This window comes from Pyxicephalus adspersus, chromosome 6, assembly GCF_032062135.1.
Source record: "Pyxicephalus adspersus chromosome 6, UCB_Pads_2.0, whole genome shotgun sequence".
Classification (NCBI taxonomy): Eukaryota; Metazoa; Chordata; class Amphibia; order Anura; family Pyxicephalidae; genus Pyxicephalus; species Pyxicephalus adspersus.
Genome location: NC_092863.1, coordinates 91,334,268 through 91,351,028, shown reverse-complemented (window position 1 = coordinate 91,351,028; position 16,761 = coordinate 91,334,268). Strand labels below are relative to the sequence as shown.

The 16,761-nt window shown below is 39.8% G+C and overlaps 2 protein-coding genes across 2 annotated transcripts; both read left to right on the top strand.

Annotated features, from left to right (window-relative positions):
- Positions 1-100: 100 nt before the first annotated feature.
- RAD1 (RAD1 checkpoint DNA exonuclease) lies at positions 101-6,621 on the top strand. Its single transcript, XM_072416576.1, has 6 exons — positions 101-197; positions 1,267-1,478; positions 1,556-1,664; positions 3,130-3,388; positions 4,736-4,834; positions 6,209-6,621. The coding sequence occupies exons 2-6, from the start codon at positions 1,284-1,286 to the stop codon at positions 6,390-6,392; spliced, it is 846 nt and encodes a 281-aa protein (XP_072272677.1). The 5' UTR covers positions 101-197; positions 1,267-1,283; the 3' UTR covers positions 6,393-6,621.
- A 2,810-nt stretch (positions 6,622-9,431) lies between these two features.
- BRIX1 (biogenesis of ribosomes BRX1) lies at positions 9,432-16,708 on the top strand. Its single transcript, XM_072416575.1, has 10 exons — positions 9,432-9,588; positions 11,121-11,232; positions 12,229-12,272; positions 12,629-12,699; positions 12,948-12,997; positions 13,309-13,382; positions 13,814-13,864; positions 14,383-14,484; positions 15,577-15,705; positions 16,379-16,708. The coding sequence occupies exons 1-10, from the start codon at positions 9,460-9,462 to the stop codon at positions 16,625-16,627; spliced, it is 1,011 nt and encodes a 336-aa protein (XP_072272676.1). The 5' UTR covers positions 9,432-9,459; the 3' UTR covers positions 16,628-16,708.
- The last annotated feature ends 53 nt before the right edge of the window (positions 16,709-16,761 follow it).

Here is a 16,761-nt window from a genome sequence, read left to right as displayed (position 1 = left end):
TATTGTCTCCCATGCAGGCGCCATATTTGCTAAGATTTTCTTATGCTTGTTACTCAATTTTGACTTCTTAAAAATGGCGTGTGTGGCAAATTTTTATCAAAGAAATAGAGACATGTGCTGTATTGACGAATTAAATAGTGTCATTCGCTTCTGTTTAGTTGGTAATACAAGTTTCATGGCGGCTGTGTGTGAATGAGGTATGTGGGGCAGGTAGTGGGATGGCTTGTCAGCTGAACATGTGTGCTGTACTATCTATCCCAGGGTTCCTCCAGAGGTTGCTAGGGCTTCCTTGTGAGCAATCTGTGGCTCTCAGGTCAGTTTATTGACAATAATGGCTATCTGTAAGGGTGACATTCTTCCTAATAACCAGCAATGTAAGAGGAATTCTTCCCACTGACCACCCTGCTAATATACTATGAGCAGTGCATATAGTAATTATGGAAGGGGTTCTCTGAAGAGCGGAAAGTTATTCCCATATGGTAGAAAGTTTGTGAAACGCTGCTCGATACTTGCTTAGGACATCCAGGATCCATAGGCTGACAGGAGGAGAGATCAGAGGGAAGGGAAGATCAGTTCATTGCTGGGGGGAGAGACATCCCGACGTTGTACCTGCAGCCTTTACCTGTCCTGCTTTTGTATCTGCAAAGGGCAGAAATCCTGCATAATACCTCAGAATTATATAAATACTGTGTAATATTAATAATCTGCTTTGCTACTTTTGAATAGCAACAGAAATCCTTTAATGAATCCTAATAATAGACATAAGATGACCGGCGTCTAGCTAAGACTTTCCATATACACAAATGCTCGGCTTGGATGAGAAGTGGAGAATTGTTCAGATCCCATTAGTGGCTGCAGAGGACGATGTTTCTGCAAAGTTTTGTTCTTTACAAAGAATGAGAACTTATGGGGAGTCACCGGAACCAGTACGGTGGCTCAGAGGTTAGCACTCAGCGTCCAGGTTAGAATGTCAGCCGGGACACTATCTGCATGGAGTTTGCAGGTACTCCCTGTGTTGTGTGGGTTTCCTCTGGGTACTCCGGTTTCCTCCCACATTCAAAAAACATGCATTTAGGTTAATTGGCTTCCCCCAATATTGACTGTATAAAAGACACATGACTATGGTTGGGGCATTAGATTGTGAGCCCCTTTGAGGGACAGCTAGTGACATGACTTTGTACAGGGCTGCGTAATATGTCGGTGCTATATAAATACTGTGTAATAATAATAATAATAATTGTTCTCACACTTTGTATCTCTTTGTAGCAGCCCAAATTCTCACCATGGCCTTCTTGTCCCAATCCCAATCAGACGACGATCCGTACACATTCACATGCAGCCTCGACAACGTCCGCAATTTATCCAACATCCTAAAAGCCATTCACTTCAAAGATCATGCAGCTTGCTTTGCCACCACTAACGGCCTGAAAGTCACTGTGGAAAATGCTAAATGTCTCCAGGCCAATGCCTTCATTCAGGTGAGAGATTCATCATCACTGATCTGCTTCCTTATCACATTGTAATATTATACTCATGGCACTGTCTTTCCTTACAGGCCGGGATATTTCAAGAATTCAACATCCAAGAGGAGTCGGTGATATTCCGAATTAATCTGACCGTTCTCCTGGATTGTTTGACTATATTTGGAGCAAGTGCTGTGCCAGGTAATGATCTGCAGCCTGCTGTATGGATTTCATGGAGGGAAACTGATAGTTTAAAAATTGCTCCACATGCTTTTTTTTTCCTCATCACTACCCACCTGACCTACCTCACTGGTTTCTAAGTTTGTGCAGGGATTCATTAAGCAATTCTGTTGCTATTCAAAAATAGTCAAGCAGAATAATATTATCCAGTATTTATATAGCGCCGACATGTTACACAGCGCTGTACAAAGTCCATCGTCATGTCAGTAGCTGTCCCCCAGAGGAGCCCACAATCTAATGTCCCTACCATAATCATATATCATTCACACAGTCTAAGGCCAGTTTGGGGGGAAGCCAATTAACCGAACTGTATGTTTTTGGATTGTGAGAGGAAACCCACACATACACGGGGAGAACCTGCAAACTATGCCGATAGTGTCCTGGCTGGGACTGGAACCTGGGACCTGGTGCTGCAAAGGCCAGAGTGCTAACCACTGAGCCAAAAAAGTAATATATGTAACTTTCTTGCTCCCCACACCAGCAAATTCTGCTCTGATCCTGAATCCTGAAATCTTCTACTTACAGCAGAACTATCTTTTACTGGATCACCCAGGTTCACTCATAATAATACTCTTTAAATATATCACAATAATAATATTTTCACATTATCTTAGAGTGATCACACATAATGCAGTTGTCTCAGAACCTAACGTGTTTCGCTGTTTGGCTTCCTCAGGGGATTTATAGAGACTTTTATAGGTTAATAAAATTTATTATAATATTATATTATATATTTTATTAAATTATAATTTTTATTATATTATAATTTTATTATAATAAAATTTATATAATTATAATAAAAATTTGTCATGGTTGATATAATGGAAATATATATATATATATATATATATATATATATATTTATGATATATATTTATGAAATATATGAAAATAATTTTTCAATCAACATTTTTCTTATCTTAAACATGAGAAATCTCCAAATATTAATGTATGTCAGTCAATAAATGGCATAAGGTGAATAACAATTATACCAATTCTTTTATTCCACTTTATCAAACATGACTTATTGTTCTTTTTCTACTGTTACTATTTTATTAACCTTTAGAAGTCTCTATAAATCCACTGAGGAAGCCAGACGATGAAACGCATCGGGTCTGAAACAACTGCATTTTTATGATCACTCCAAAATATTGTGACAACTACTACTTTGGCTAGACAGCCATCAATGTGTATACTAATACTATCCTTTATGTATTGTATTTTGGATGCTTTATACCTTGAGTAATATTTAACTAAACTATGCCTTAAAAGTCCTCAAAGCCGTTTTTTCTGTTCTTCATTATATATTACATTAAACCGGGCTGGCTTTTGATTGAAGACAATCTATAAAGAGGAGTTTAGCACTTTTTCTTTTCTCTTTATTAATTTGTTTGTTGGTTTTGCTGTACTCTGTCTTCATTCATAGCTACTCCCACTGCTCTGAAGATGTGTTACCGAGGCTATGGGCACCCCCTTACCTTGTTCCTGGAAGAAGGAGGGGTAGTGACGGTGTGTAAAATTCACACTCAGGAACCTGAGGAGACGCTGGACTTTGACTTTTGCAGCACCAATGTGGTCAATAAAATCATCCTGCAATCAGAGGGGCTGAAAGAGGCTTTCTCAGAGCTGGACATGACCAGTGAGTTCCTGCAGATCACCATGTCACCAGCTAAACCGTATTTCAGGTGTGTATTCCTTATCCCTGCACTGTGAATAGAGGCCGAGGGATGGGGGGAGTGTAAAGGCATTTGTAGTATTAAACTGAGAAACAATAAATATGTCCTGTTATCCAAAGAACTCTCAGATTGTAAGCTCTTCGGGGCAGGATCCACTCTTCCTCCTGTGTCACTATCTGTATCCGTGTGTCATTTGCAACCCCCTTTTTAATGTACAGCGCTGCGTAATATGTTGGCACTATATAAATTCTGTTTAATATTATATGTGATAATACATTTTAATGGCTAACTTAATAGAATTTGTCCTGCAGGCATCAGGGAAGACTCAGAACATTTACCTACACAACAGGTCTGATAATGAGATCTGAGTATTTTAGAATAATTCAGATTTTTAAACAAACAATAGATTTTCATTTTAACAGTGAGCCTGATTTATTAAAGCTCTCCAAGGCCGGGGAGGATACACTTTCATCAGTGATGCTGGGTGATCCAGCAAACCTGGAATGGGTCTGGTCCAGGATACAAAACATTTGCTAGCAAATTGCAAATGACTGAAAATTAAGAAATCCATTCCAGGTTTGCTGGATCACCCAGCTTCACTGATGAAAGTGTATAAGCGTGTATAAGTGTATAAGCTTTGAAAGTGTATAAGTGTGTAAGCTTTAATTAATCAGGCCCAATGTCTACAGATAAAGACACCCCAGATACCAGGACAGGCGCTGTTATTTTTCAGAAGAAATGGAAAGGTAGATTTATTATTGTACTGCTTAGGCACAATTACCATTTCCTGATTCTTATAACACAGCAGAGTTTATGTAGAATTCAGATACAAATAAAATTATCAATATAACTATAGCTTATACACAAGAAAGTGATGCAAGACTCCTGATCCTGGTATACATTGGGCCTGATTTATTAAAGCTCTACAAAGCTGGAGAGGATACACTTTGATCAGTGAAACTGGGTGATCCAGCAAACCTGCAATAGATTTCTTCAAAGTAACTTGCTATTTCCATGGACTAAAATGGGAGAACCTAATGGGTGATTGAACAAACTTGAAATGGATTTGGTCCAAGATTGGAAAAAAATTCCAGTTCCAGGTTTGGTGGATCACCCAGGTTCTCCCCTGATAGTCTATCTTCTCCATTCCTGGAGAGCTTTGATAAATCAGGTCCATGTGTGCAGGAAAACCAATATAACTGAGTCATTGCTGAAATAATGTCAGGAAAGATATCAATACACATTTCCTGTAACAATCACTCACTGTACTATATTTTATATGTTATATCATATGTTATGTTTGGATTTCACTTTAAATGTATTGAATCAAAATTTGCTGTCATGTTTATAAAACAGGTTGTCAACATTCGGCAATGCAGGAAGCGCTCACCTGGACTATCCTAAAGATTCAGATCTGATAGAAGCCTTCCATTGTACAGAGACTCAGACAAACAGGTGATTGTATATTTCCAAATCCAGGAACATGGATGAACCTATTGGTCTTTAGATGACGGTGCTGCTATAGTTTTAATTTTTTTTGCTTTGTTCTCTTTAAATTTTACCCTAGTCATTTTGCCAGTAACTTGCTTTCTATCATAAGGTGACAATGAAGACTGACTGTAGTATCTATGGGGAAGCTGTGTTGTCACCCTAAGCATGGTGCCTCAGAGGTTAGCACTCTGACCTTTGCAGCTCTAGATCCCAGGTTCAAATGTCGGCCGGGACACTATCTGCATGAAGTTTGCAGGTTCATGTGGGTTTCCTCCAGGCACTCCGGTTTCCTCCCACATTCCAAAAACATGCAGTGAGGTTAATTGGCTTCCCCCCAAAGCTGACCTTAGACTGCATTATAGACAAATGATTATGGTGGGACATTAGATTGTGAGCCCCTTTGACGGACAGTTAGTGACATGACTATGGCCTTTGTACAGCGCTGCGTAATATGTCAGCTCTATATAAATACTGTGTAAATATAAGCCGCTTTCACAATTTTATTTTGGCTCTAAAATGGCTTCATCTTGGTTCCAATCATTAAACCCCCTGCTCTGACAAGTGTTCATAGCCATACAAACTTCCCTTCATGTGTTGACCTCATGTGTGACAGACTTTGCTATTTATTAATATTATTAATATAATTAACTAGTATTTATAGAGCACCGACATATTACGCAGCGCTGTACAAAGTCCATAGTCATGTCACTATCTGTCCCTCAAAGGAGCTCACAATCTAATGTCCCCACCACAGTCATATGTCATTACCATAATCTAAGATGAATTTTGGGGGAAGCCATACATCCTAATGGCAATTTTTTAGAATGTGGGAGGAAACCGGAGTACCCCAAACACGGGGGAGAACCTCCATGCAGATAATGCCCTGGCTGAGATTTGAACCTGGGACCTAGCACTGCAAAGGCCAGAGTGCTAACCACTGAGCCACTGTACTTTTCCATCAGTTTCATCACCACATTTGTTGGCATCCCTGAGACCAAAATAAAATACTTGAGGTTTTCTTATTATTCTGCATTTAGATACATGCAGTCAAGTCCTTGCATCCTTTATCTGGACACCAGCTTTTCTTTTTTGTTTTTTTGTGAATAACAGCTTCAGAAAGATGATACAGATTTGTCCCTGTTGACTCTTCCATCAGATTGTGGTGTCTGAGATATAAAACTACAGTCTCATTATTTATTATTATTTTGCAGTAAAATGTTGTGTCGTTGTTTTAGTTATGTAGTGTACACAGATCAACATACAGGAAGCAGCTCATAAAATTGTAATCATTTTTCCTCTTACTTTGGTCCTCAATTCTGTCTCAATTATCTCTTTCAGATATAAAATCTCCTTACTGAAGCCGTCCACCAAAGCTTTAGCTTTGTCATGTAAAGTGTCCATCCGGACCGATAACCGAGGCTTTCTGTCCCTGCAGTACATGGTGAGGAATGAGGACGGGCAAATCTGCTTTGTGGAATATTATTGCTGCCCAGACGAGGAAGTGCAGGACGCAGAATCCTAGAGATTTATCTGACCATCCAACGCTGACAGTTTAATGCTGGCTGTGATCTGTGTTACTGAACTTCCTAGACTGTTACCCAGCTTTGTGGCTGCAGCAACAAGAAATGTCATATGATGGATCAACTTTTGGAGAATTCTGCTTGAAGCTTAAAAACAGCAGCAAGAGGTCATTTGTAAGGACTGATAGTTTGTTTAGTCCCTTTAAGTAAAAGAAAATATTTGAAGTACAAGTCAATGGAGTTGGTCTTTGTACACCCCTCGCAGATGATTGCCCCAGCACTGTTACACGGGATAAATCACATGCCCACCCATACCTAAAAGTTCCAAGTATTTTTTTTCAGAGGATGGTGAAGCAAAGGAAAGGTGAGTATGTGCTGCTGGGAGGGTGGAATAAAGCAAACCTGTTTCTTTACCTTGAATAGACAAAGCACAAGTTTGATTTATATAACTATAACAGTATCAAACACGGAGCCCTGTAGATGTTTGCGTTCCTATGATCATTTTATCTACAAGACTTTATTTTACTGTCATGTGTGCTCTGGAGACGCCGCTCATTACCATCATCAGGGCCAGGCCATTAGCAGATCATTCATGCTCAGTTAAGCTGAATAGGAGTGTAGATATGAAATATTTCAGAGGTAAGTCTGAATATTCAGATTGTCTCAAACCCAACCATAACAGGTTCTCTTTAACACTGGACTTTGTCCAAAAAGTGTCTATTTCTTGCTGTCTGCACTTGATTGCACTTATATTGTACTATTACATTTTGTATAGATTCTTCAACAAAGTAAAGAACATTTTCAGAATAAAATCTGTTTTGGTTATTTTAAAAAGGAATCTCTACTAAGATTCAGATGATCAACCTGTAGAATATAGACCTAATGACAGCTAACTGGGGCCGGATTTCTTATAACCCAGACCCGTGGCCTAGAGTGCCATGTTAACAAGCTGGAGTATTTGTTTAGCTCCCCCTCCTCACCTCCCTGACATCAAATTTAGTTGCTCTGTGAAATCGAGCTACCTGAGCAGTATGTGTAATGACGTCATCTGCAGCACAGTGTGATAGCTGTGTAAAGGCTGCTTGCCATATTCTGCAGCCTAACAAAACATTGTGTTCAATCCTTCAGATCTCCTAGGCCAGGGGTGCCCAACCTACGGTCTACGGCCTGCGGGCTGTCAGATCTGGCCTTCTCCTCATTCCCCCTCTGCTGTCTCTGCTCGTCTTGCAGGGGATGGGGCGCCATCTCCTATGTTCCTAGATTGTGCTGCCAGCAGAGGGACCTGTTCCCCGCCCACCTTGTACTACCCAGCAGCAGCCTGAGAGCTGTGTCTGTGTCCATGCAGCTGTTATCCTCATATCTCCTTCACTGAGTGTCATAGAAATGTGAAATTTATAGGGTACACAGGGGACGCTAAGAGCTGCTAGTTAACCAACCAACTGCCAATTGTCTGTGCACGGTGGTGCCCAATAAAGGTCACAAAGCTTCAAGGCTGTATTCAGGTTAGCGGTGAGGTTGTGGTGCGGTTACCCCTTCCTCATGCCATGGAGCCCTGGCTCGGGGAGATGTTCAGTACTGCTCACTGCCGCTTGGATCACTAAAATTACCGGTTCTGGATCATGTGCAGGGATCCGGGTGTCACTTAAAGGGGGAGAAACCTCCCCCTTAGTGATGTCATGATGCCAGAACCCCACCCAATCTCCCATTGCAGATCTGAGCTTGTGATGGGAAAGTGGGCATATTGTGTCCAGGGACACAGCCCACTCACTTCCCTGAGCCTGGGATTTGTACGGGGAACGTAGTCTGTGGCTCTGGCCGGTTCGCCCCACCAGCAGGGTCCTTCTCCTAACTCTGCTGGGGGTGGCCAGAGCCGCAGACCACCGGTTGGCGAGGGACACAGTGGCTGGCAAGCTGCCTGTTACACATAGCTAGACACTTACATTCTGTGAACTCCAATTTCTCTGGAACAGAGGGATGCTGGCTACTGGGAGCCAGTAGGAAATCCCTTCCCCATTAAAATGTTATTCCAATCATATCACTTCTACTCTGACACACATAGCTATCCCCTTACTCCCTATGAATCCCAATTTCTCTGTAAGAAAAGGGAAATGTTACGGCAAATGCAGGACTCTTGTGACTAACTCCTGAAAATGTAATCACTACATCTTGCCATCACAAGATAAAACTATACCTGTCATAGCGTGCTATCCTGCAGACTCCCAAGGCAGGAAAGTGTCCTCCACCACTTGATTTCACAGGGAGATAAATCAACCTGCAGGAGAAGCAGCGCCATCTAATGGATGAGAGGACATTCTGCAAGGTATAGGTGAGAATTGCAGCAAAACCTGAATTTTTATTTTTACCTCTGCTGAGTGCTTTTTTTTTAACCTGGAAGTTATGCTTTAAAAAACAAATAAAAGATCTTCCTATTAACCTCTGTATTGAAGTGGAACTACAAACAACAAAATTCATAGGGAGGAGTTTTCAGCAGAAAGAACATGCAAAATAATTAAAAAAAAAATTTTCCCCAACTTTTTGTTCTTTGTGTACAATGAATAAAGCTGGATGCCAGGGATAATGTAATTCCTGCACATGTGTATGGCATCAGTGGTCGTCCAATTGCTGAAAGGTACTGTCCAAGATCTGGAGAAAATGGCGACAGTGCGGGGACAAACTAGTGACAAGATCCTGAATATGTTGTCAGTGGAGAAAGCAAAAACATTCATGGTATGGGGAAACCTCACCCCAATAACAAAATTTACTTCTATTTTAACCCTTTAGCCTTACCTAAACCGTCATTATTTTTTATTAATACCTTTATAACCTTTTTAATTATAAATTTATTAATTTCATTGTTATATTTTACTATCACTGAAAGAAAACTAAAAGCAAATGTAAAGAATAAATAAACAGTAACAAGTTATCTTTGTTAGACCTCCTCTGTAGGTTAGTGTTGTACCACGTGTTTCCTCCAGCGGACGGCAGAGGGCGCTGTAGTACATCGCACTGCTGCACAGAGCTCAGCGGAAGGAGCGCAAGGGCTGATGGGAATTTCCGGCAGAAAGAAACATGGCGGCTTACAGGAGGAAACGTGGTGTCAGTTCTGAGCTGGCAACGCCGAACAAAAAGGCAAAATTGGGGCAGAATGAGAAGGATGTGGCGGGAGAGCAATACACAATACCGGCCCCGGTGTCTGAGGTGAGATATAGGGGGACTGACAGCAGAATGACCACACTGAGCAAGACATACACTGATCGCATGTCTGTGCTGTGTGGAAGCCATGTGGATCAGAATGTTCTGTCTAAATAACTCGTGGTAAATGTTATAGAATACCAAACATCAGTGATCTGTGCATGGAAAGACAATTCCTAGTATATAGATTGTAAGTGAGGTGATCAGGCCCCATGCTGCTCCTATGTGCAGGGCTGCTTCCTTCAGTCATATATATATATATATATATATATATATATATATATATATATATATATATATATAAATTTTGTGATCCCACCCTGCTATTTCCTGCATCTGCCTGAGAAATGAAATATATTGTTGAAAATTGCAGGGCTGTATTAAAACCATTGGACTGACTCCCCTTTTTTGGACCCTCTTCTAATTTAAAGCGCACCTAAACCAAATGTTTACATAGAAGGGTAGACAACCTTTCTAAATTGTTGTTAAAAAAGATGCAGCACCAACCCTTTAAATCTTGACTGCCACGGCGATCAAAACTTAATGGGAGCTCAGAGCATCCCGGGATGCATGGCGTAGGTATCTGGGGTGACTCTGCGCTCCCATTAAGTCTTGGCTCGGGCTGCTGTATCTGTCTGGAGGTACTAACTGCACGGCCCTGCTTCTTGGGGATCCCCAGTGCTGTTATGGCCCATGAATTGGTCTCCTTTCCCTTCATTGGTGATCAAGTGCTGTGGGTATGAACTGCTTTTTCTGACTATCCCCTCCTTCCTCTAAGCTTCATAAGACAATAAATGCATTAAAAATTCATATTAGGCACTGAGACATTTTATGTTTTATGCAGGCTGTTATTCACTAAACCATGCAGCACAGATAACGTCTTTAAAGTCCTGTAACGCAATGGTAGCATTTACATTTTGTTCTTTATGGGTTTACTTATGTACAGAAACCTATAGAGATATAAGAAGCTTTCAGTGATTTCCCACCAACACCTGATGTGTTATGGGACAATCTGCATAATTATATTGACTGTCATGCGTGGGAGACCTACATCTGTTCATACCCCAGGGTGGCATTTCTCTAGGAGCACGGTGGCTGAGGTTAGCACACTCACTTTTGCAGTGCTAGGTCCCAGGTTTAAATCTCAGCCAGGGCATAATCTGCATGGAGTTTGTAGGGGTTTCCTTCCACATTTCAAAAAACATGCAGTTAGGTAATTGGCTTCTCCCCAAAATTGGCCTTAGACTGTACTATAGACACATGACTATGGTAGGCATATTAGATTGTGAGCCCCTTTAATGGACAGTTAGGGACATGACTATGGACTTTATACAGCGCTGTGTAATATGTCAGTGCTATATAAATACTGTGTAATAATAATATTAAAGCACACTTTAGTAATGAGTCATTGTTCTATTAGAGGAATCTCGGAATGCATTTATAAATAATACATGGGTTTGACTTTCTACTTAGGTGAGGTTAATGAAATACATAAAACTGACTATTAAAAATAATATTATTACGTTTGTTTGTTTCAGGGCAAATGGAAGAACAAGGAGAGAGTGTTGATCTTTTCCTCCAGAGGCATCAATTTCCGCACTAGACACCTAATGCAAGACTTGAGAAAGTTGATGCCCCATTCTAAAGCAGGTGAGTGTAATATATTTATGGGGTAACCACCCCCTTGTAATAGATTTACATTGTAATGAATATAGTAGAATGGTTCAGTCTATGCGGTCTTAAAGTAAATAGAGACATAATCTTGCCCCTGTACAAATCAGTGGTCAGACCACACTTGGAATATGGATTCCAGTTTTGGGCACCAGTTCACAAAAAGGACATTGTTGAATTGGAGAGAGTGCAGAGAAGGGCAACTAAACTAATAAAAGGAATGGAGGAGCTCAGATATGAGGAGAGATTAGCTGAAATGAATCTATTCTCCCTTAGGAAGAGACGTTTACGGGGGATATGATCACCCTGTATAAATGGTACATATAGAGAACTCTCTTCCCCATTATTCACTTAATTTCATTACAAAAAACAAGGGGGCACTCTGGAGTTACCTGCGTCTGGAGGTAAAGAAAGTTTAGGCTCCAGATAAGGAAGGGATTCTTCACTGTAAGGTCTGTGAAAATGTGGAATTAGCTCCCTCAGCAACTACTGTATATTGCTGGATGTATTTCTAGAAGCACAGAATATAACAGGTGATTAATCAAAGCTTTAAAGTAAAGATAACAGAGACCGTTGATCCAGGGAACATCCCATTGCCTCATGGAATCAGGAAGGAATTTTTTTCCCCTGTTGGAGCAAATTGTACCAGGGTTTTCTTTTGCCTTCCTCTGGATCAACTATGTCCATTTATTTATTTGGTTTTATATCTAAAATATGTTTATTTCCCTAGTGTTTGGACTTGTCTTTTTTCAACCTGTCTGACTATGTAACTGAATCTTGGACTATACAATCTTTATGAAACTTTAAATCTGACATTCGAAAGTAGTGCAAGTAGGGAAGTTGTTAGTAAGGAACTTTACCTGGAAAGGGCCATCGTCGGCAAGAAAGAATAAATGTTGTTAAAAGTGATGAAGTAATATAATATACAATTTCATTTCTTTAATTCTCAATTTTGAATTTTTTATTTCCCAACAGATACTAAAATGGATCGTAAAGACAAGCTGTTTGTTGTAAATGAGGTACGTAGCAATACATTTGACAATATAGCTGCAGAATAAATGGTATTGGTTCACCTTTAAGCAGTCACCTGGCTGTTTTTGGGTGGCTGCTGAAATGTTGGGTCACAATACAAGGGGAATGGACAGTTTGTGCATGGGACATATTAAGTGGGTTTGCATTAGGAGATTGGAAAAAAGTATAGAAAGGGGGGGGGGGGGGGGGGGTAAAAAGCTGAGAAAATCATAGGGGTTCTTTTGGGAACACTGGCTGCCCTGTTCATTTTTAACCACCCGCCCACAGGTTCCTCCCACCAGCTGGGGAGAACTCTGTTAGACCTGAATCTGGCCTTTTACATGTCTCTTGTTTTTGTGCACAGGTCTGTGAAATGAAAAACTGCAATAAATGTATTTATTTTGAAGCAAAGAAAAAGCAGGATCTGTATATGTGGTAAGTTGCTATGCTTAGAATTTTAAACATGATTTTTTTATACTTCAAATTAGACATATATGCAGAGTTACTGCACCCTAGAACAGTAATTTGTATTGCAGAGAAACGATTTTGCATGTAACAGGTGGACATTATAGATGCTTAAGTTATTGTGCTGTTTGATTTGCTGATCATTGAATAACATGTTTTGATTTGATACATTTCTGGTTAATTTGACACAATTAAAACATAATGTTTTCTTCTATAAGGGTATCCAATGCCCCTGGGGGACCATCTGCAAAGTTCCTGGTTCAAAACAGTAAGTGAACTGTGTGCTAAAAATCAATTGGATTGTATTTGTTTCACTTTGTTGTTGAGGCCAGATTTTAACAAGCCCTTTGAGGAGCTCAGCCCAATTCTTTTCTGATCCATGAAAACAAATCCAGTTTTTTTTTTTCTTTTTACACTAATACAAACATTCTGCCCTCTTTTAATTGTTAATTAAATCCTAATTTCATGCCAAACTTTGGTAGCAATCAGGTGACAGATACAAAAACACGTCACATGCACAATTCCAATGTGTTGTTTCATAAAATCGCCCTGACCCAGCTCTTATTGTGTTTGTTACAGTTCATACATTGGCAGAGCTGAAAATGACTGGGAACTGCCTGAAAGGATCACGTCCTCTGCTTTCATTCGATCCTGTAAGTATCTCAAGCTTGTGTACTGCACATTTCTTGCCTATTGTAGTATTCTCCCAAACTTTTTTTAAGCTGGGTGGGTAGAAGCTGTAGGTGAGTGGTGGCCACTCTATTGGCACTCAAAAACAGCTGGGTGTTTACTGAAAAGTGCTGGGTTGTGCACCCATGTGAGGAGAATAAATTTATCAAGCACAACATAATTTTGTATAATTCCCACCCTTCTATCCATCTCACAGACTTGTCTTACCTTACCACATACCCAAGACAAGATTTTTTTCCCCAGCCATACTGCTGCACTGACTTTTACTGCATTAGGTTCCTTCTGTACATAGATATGGCAGCTGTACTGCAAACATGGAATACCAAATGTTTGTTTGAGCAATGTTGTATGCTTTGGTCTGGTGCTAATGTGATGTTTTTTAATCGCTTTGCAGGCCTTCGATCGGGATCCATACCTTGCTCTGTTGAAAGAGCTCTTCATACAGGTAATGTTTGTTTTTTAGTATTCAGTCTGAATCCCCTAAAGTTAGGGAACACTGTACTGGGAAAGTATGCCATGGCTGAACTCTCCCTCTGAAAGTTTTGGTTCCCCAGAATAGCTTCAGTGCTTTATATACTGATCTGGATAAAGCTTGCAGATTAGTAAATTGACTCTGATTTGACTAGTTGATATGTATTGTGAGTCAGATCAGTTTCATGATCAGGTCAACTGCAGCTCTTGTATATGGAGGTTACTCTAAATGCCAACCCAGAAAAGCCGATTCCAAAATCTTTAAATCTGAAAATACATTCCAGCATCCCATAGTGTAGTGCAGAAGCCTTTCCCCTTTTATAGGTCAGACCTTTGAGTTGGAGAATAAAGTTGCCAGTATTGGAGTGTACAATATACAGATCTAGAGATGAACAGCTTGCTGTGGCTTCGAGTATTTTTCTTTAAATAAGTTTATGGATATTCAAGCTGCATTATAATTTAGCTTTGCTTTTTGCTATTGTTTTAATGCAGATTTTCGGAACTCCAAGATATCACCCAAAGAGTCAGCCATTTGTGGACCATGTGTTTACCTTCTCTGTAGCAGACAAGAGGATCTGGTTTAGAAATTATCAGGTAAGTCTTCATTTTCTATGTACAGATAGAATTAAATGTGTGAGTACTCAATATATGTGGGCAGAGGTATCATAAACATTAATAAAGTTACTACAGCCTGTCAAGGTTTGGCTGTTTTATTATATCATTGGCCCACAAGACAAAACCTTTTTGTACTTGTTTGTAACTAACAGTGCTTGGGTTTCTTACAAAATGGGGCAAATCTGTCATTTCACATGACTGCAATTCCGTGCTAGCATTATTACATGTCTGTAGAATTTTGTCTTTCGTGTTATCTGATTAAAAAAATAACAATACTTTGTGAATAATTGACAATGACAAACCTTAACATTTGTCAAACAAGTGAAACTGCTAACAATATTGACTTAGCATTTGTTAGAATAGTTCACAAAGTCCATTATAAAACTCTGGATCATTGCTGCTCATTGTCTCTTGGATTTTAAGCTCTTCTGGGCAGGGTCATCTCCTCCACCTGTGTCAAGGTCTGTCTGTCTTTTTCAACCCCTATTTAATGTACAGCGCTGCATATTATGTTGGCGCTATATATTAATTGTCAGAGACCCCTGGTTTTCTGCTGTGTTTCTCTTTGCTTGTTCAAAGAAGGAACCAGGAATTTTATTGCTTAATATTTGTTATCCCAGCAGTCACACAAGCTTTTGCTTCTATTAAATTGTCAGCTGTGACACTTGATGAATATGGTAGAGAAGTGAAAAGGATTCCTTTAAGAAAAAATTATCAAGGTGGCTCAGTGCTTAGCTCAGACCTTTGCATTGCTAGGTGCCAGGTTCAAATCTCGGCCAGGACACTATCTGCATGTTAGCAGGTTCTCCCAGGTTCGTGTGGGTTTCCTCCCACATTCCAAAAACATCCAGTTAGGTTAATTGGCTTCCCCCAAAGCTGCCCTAAACCTTGCATGGGTTTCCAAAAAAAAAAAAGAAAAATATTCTTCTCCCCCCAAATTGAACTTAGACATGACTATGATAGAGACATTATATTGTGAGCCCCTTTGAGAGGGACAGCTAGTGACATGAATATGCATAATATGTCAGTGCTATATAAATATTGTGTAATATTAATAATTTCTGCTCCTAGATCATAGAAGAAGATGCATCTCTGGTGGAAATTGGACCCCGATTTGTGATGAACCTCATCAAGATATTCCAAGGAAGTTTTGGAGGACCAACTTTGTATGAGAACCCACATTACATGTCTCCTAACATGGTAATTATACTATAATTTTTTACCGACCATTTGCCATTGTCATGTTACTGACCTAAGCTTTATTAATAATTAAGAATATCGCAGAGACACTAGAACTCATTTAATTAAAAAAAATGTCTGAGAAACTTGATGTATTGTATGAAGTTAGAGCCACTTTATAGTCTGGATCCCCCTAGACAGCATATAGCAGTCATCTTTGTTCCCTTCTCACCCATGTTTAGTTTGTATGGCTGCCTATGGAACTTCTCAGGAGATTTTGCTAGACAGTCAAAAAAAAAAAAACTGCAAACGCATAAACATGGAAGCAACATTTTTATTAAATGTTTATTCCTGATATCAAAATTGTAAACTGCCAAACATTTTATAAAAACTTAAACAATTATATAAATACAATAAACACATTATAGGTATAGTTCCACTCCAGAAAATTAGCTTTATCTACTTTTTAAGAACATTTTTTAGGTAGGGTTAGAACATCTACTGTTTATGCCTTCGTTTCCTGTCCCAGAAACAGAAAAATAGGAAAAGGGATTCCCAACTTTTTTTGAATAAGCTGTCCCATTGGTGAAATTCTTTCTGTACTTTCACTTTATAGATAATTGTTGGATAAAAGTTTTTGTATTTCTTTTCACTGCTTCTCCCCTCAAATTCAAATAAATGCATTTAATTTCAGCACCGGCGGATGCTCCGATTAGCCACAGCTGCCAAAGTCAAAGAAAGGCAACAAGTAAGGGAGCTGCAGAAACTGAAGAAGTCGGAAAACAAAGAAATAATTTCTACAGACCCCGCTGAGGGCGTCTTTGACACCCCCGCCGAGGAGAAACCGGTAAAAATCGAGACGGAACCACCTTTACCTAAACCACGCATCAAAAGGAAGGACAAGCAGTTCAAACGGCAGAGGATGGCTAAGAAACGTGTCTGAACTCTGGGGAGGGGTCTGCTTTCTTTACACGCCTTGTTTGCAGACTGTTTTATACATTAAAAGGAAAACAATTCTGTTTCACATCTTCCATGTCAGTTGTTCTGGATAACCATCAGTAGAGGCTCTTTCTTGAA